Source organism: Pyxicephalus adspersus, chromosome 2, assembly GCF_032062135.1.
Source record: "Pyxicephalus adspersus chromosome 2, UCB_Pads_2.0, whole genome shotgun sequence".
In the NCBI taxonomy this organism is placed as follows: domain Eukaryota; kingdom Metazoa; phylum Chordata; class Amphibia; order Anura; family Pyxicephalidae; genus Pyxicephalus; species Pyxicephalus adspersus.
The window spans coordinates 77,679,713-77,683,552 of record NC_092859.1 but is presented as its reverse complement, the minus strand read 5'-3'; the positions used below and the strand labels follow the sequence as shown (position 1 = coordinate 77,683,552).

The following is a 3,840-nucleotide window of genomic DNA, read 5'->3' as shown; positions in this document are numbered from 1 at the left end:
AAAAAAAAACATATACCTAGAGTAATGGTAACCCACGATGGATCAATTTTACACTGAAAATTTTCAGTAATAATAACAATATGTGAGATGATCACTAATAATAGTGGCCAGAAAAGAAATGCAGATAGATTCCCTTAAAGTCCTGGTGTAGTGAAGAAATGCCTCCTTACATTGGTTATCAATGGAGAAATGCCTCCTTACATTGGTTATCAATGGAGAAATGCCTCCTTACATTGGTAGTAAGTGGGAGAGGGATATTTATAATTGTCTGGGGGTGTCCCTTTTGTATTTGTATTTATTGAGAGGAAAATTCAACCACTGCTCAGGAAACATCCACCAACCTATGAGAAACCCCAGGGTTCCACAGGACTTTGGTTAAAAATAGTTGCTGTAGAGGAATAACATACCAATGGAGTTACTGAGCTGGCTGTAATAAAAATGTTAAGTAAAACATGCCAACAACTGCCTTCTAGGGGTATAAATGGCACTGTGTTTACCAAAAGAATGGTTGTTAGGTTTGAAGGTCTTGAGACCTCAAAAACTCAGTATAAGGATTCATAGCCAAACTGTGCAACTTTGTGATTATTTTATTCATTCCACATATTATGCATATTATATTTACATATTTATTTCAGTTTTATGTCAAGCTTTTCATATTAAGGTGGTTGACCTTTTGGCGTCAAAATATTTACATTCTGGCACTGCACAAAAAAATTCCAAGAAGTCATAAAATCAGTAAATCTCATGACCATACCCATACTATGTAATAACAAAATTCAAGAATGAATGGTTTCTATTGGTATGGTACTATTGTGTGGTATTTTACTATTTTATTAGTATTCAGAGAGTTATCTCCTTCCTAAATAAAAGGAATACTGCCTCTAAACAGATGGAACAGAATATGAGGACACTGTTGCCACAGGGTTGTAATTTTTAACAATTTTGGTGCAAGATCAAAACAAGCTACTATAACAATGCAAATGTCAAATATCATAAATCTTTTCTAAGAGCATGCACAAGATGCTTTTATGTGAATTAAAGAGAATATCAGTTTTCTCAGCTTCTCATCATCATTCTAGTAAATGCCCTATTACAGCTTTATTCCAGCAATATTCATGTTCTGATCATTTGTATTAAAGGTTTTTGAGGAATGAATGATCAAACAGTGAATACAAAATAAATGCCTATTTGATTACAAAAGAAATGCAAAGATGATGTGTTTAGAGCACAAACCAGATTTCATTTGGGTGCAATCAGAATACTGAAGGTTTTGCTATGGGTGAATCTCTTTGGTCTATTTTTCAATTATCTCTCTTATTCTTTTACTAAATTGAAATGTTTTCCTTTGCAGCTTCAGAATAATCCCAGACTTTTGTCTTTAAAATACTTTTTAATGCAAGTACATTATAATAAAATGGTTTCTCTGACATCTATATACCCAGATTATACAACCACACAGTAAGATTAGTAAATGCAATAGATCCATAGATTGTAAATTTCAGAATCATAACATGACAGATTCTTTGGAAAGTACAATACAAGTAGTTTGCTTCATAAAAATGCATTCCTAGAAAAATATTACTGGTTCACAACTATGCAGTATGGTTTATTGTGAAATGGAAATAATTATTTTTAATAACACCTACATATATGTATTGGCATGTGTCCTGCAATGCAAGGGGAACATTGAAACAAGTATGTACCCTGAATAATCAAGTCCTTATCTGCATACTTCTTATAGATCAATGGCCTATATATGAATCAAGAAAGTAGCAGGAAAGCCAAATACTATGAATTTTCAGAAGCAGAAATGGTTGTGCTCCTAATATTTTTAACTGACCTAGACCATGCATGTGTAATAGAAGAAGCCAAGTGTTATAGAAGATTGTAGTATTAATCAAAGTCAGGTTCTGTAAGCATTGTACATTTTAATGCTACGATACCTGATACACTGTAAAGTTTGAGATACCTAGCTCCTTATAGTATTATATGATCATAGTACAATAATCAAACACACAGACAAAAACAGAGTGTTAGGAAGCATCTGGCTTCTGTTGGTGTGCACAGGGCCTAAAGCATAGTCATCTACATCAGATGATATCAAAAGACCATCAGATATACTTCTTCAGAAATGTATTTGAAGCTAAGGTGATTGGCTGATTTGCAAAATATTACACATTAGCAGACATCAAAGTCTTGTCATTTTCTGGTAAGATATATATTATTGTAGAAGACATACAGTACTGTACTGTAACTACCAATGGATTAGTATCATCCATGCAGAATTAGAGGTGACAAATGTATAAAACAGTACATCATGTAAACATAACTTGCACTAGGGCTTATATTTGCATTGATTTAGGTGTAACACAGCAGCACTTAAATGTTCAATGCAATTCAGAAACAATGTGACTTCTTCAGTGACTAAAAGAAAAACCAAACCAAGCCAAAGTAACTCTTGACATACTGCACTTTACCTCTGGGTCTTATGCTCATGTACACAATGCCATAGAAAAATGAATCACAAACTGATCAGCAGTCATAAACAGCATTAGTTCAACATCCATCAGCATCACAAAGAAAAAGAATACTTAACCAAGTACTAAAGATCACCCAATATATCTAATAATATCAAACAATATAATACAAACAATATCTCTTACTGCTTTTGTTTGGGAGTCCGCCGATATAGGGAGAAAACATATAAGAGATGAGAGGACAACAAGAGATATAGCTGTGCTTTTCTTCATCGTCATCATTATCATCATTATTATTGCAAATAACTCATAATGTAAAGACAAATTAATAAAAAGACAGTTCCGGTAGTGTGACTCTGTACTGCATCTGTAAGAGTTTGTGATGCCTTTAAATAATTCCCAAATTCCCGGCCCACCTCTCCTTCCTGTACAGGGTTAAACAGCTGAGCATGTGATATCTGCCCATCACAGGAAAACATGCAATTTTCACTATTTGACTTTAAAGTGGGACACTTCGATACAAACTCAATAGCAGGATATCCTAATTGAGCCATGTAGTCCTGAGACAGAGAAGCTGCTGACAGTAAATCCAACTTGCCATTTAAAGAGTTGACTAAACTGGATAAATAAAAGAACTTCACTATTTCAGGGGTCACATTTAAGAATAAATTAGATCTAAACAGGTATTTTTACTGGTGTTTGCAGTAATTCTAATTATGACCTGTTTTTCACTTCCACAAAAAAAAATATGATCTCCTCTACTCTTCTACTTGTGGTGTACATGCACTTGCTCCAGCATTAGCTTACAAAAAACTGTTCTCAATCAGCTTCTTTATAGTAGAAAGGATGGGTTATACCTGTGTAATGTATACTAACAAAGTCCCATCTTCACCTGGGGGTGCATGTGAAAAGGTGATAATGTAACATCACGATCAATAGACAATTATTAACTTATACTAGTATGTGCCTGACCAAGGATGTTTCTAGCAGAACAACCAGGTACGAGGGGGTGCTGAGAAATTCCTGGCTTTGTCCCCTTCCAGATGAAATAGAAAAATAAATGTGGGGGCATATGACAGCCTAATATCTTAATATGTAACTGTGCAAATATCAGGTCTTTGCAATTCTTAAAACTGTTTTTTCTTTTAGTGAGAAGCTGTGATGGCAGAGGCACAAGCAAGTTTCACGTCGTTGGAGTTACGGGCTGTCATGAAGTTTTTGTTTCTCCAGGGAAAGTCAGCAAAGGACATTCACACTGAGATGTCACAAACACTGGGGGAGAAATGTCCTTCCTACAGCACTGTCAAAACCTGGATATCTCGTTTCAAGACTGGGCATTTCACCATTGAAGATGAGCCCCGCA

The 3,840-nt window shown here is 34.9% G+C and overlaps 1 protein-coding gene across 1 annotated transcript in view; it reads right to left on the bottom strand.

Annotated features, from left to right (window-relative positions):
* The window catches only part of STAB2 (stabilin 2), a 67,431-nt gene extending 64,582 nt beyond the window's left edge, over positions 1–2,849 (bottom strand). The window contains 1 exon segment of the mRNA XM_072399009.1: positions 2,664–2,849. Within this exon segment, the coding sequence (XP_072255110.1) occupies positions 2,664–2,768 (105 nt within the window). The 5' untranslated portion in view covers positions 2,769–2,849.
* Positions 2,850–3,840: the final 991 nt, after the last annotated feature.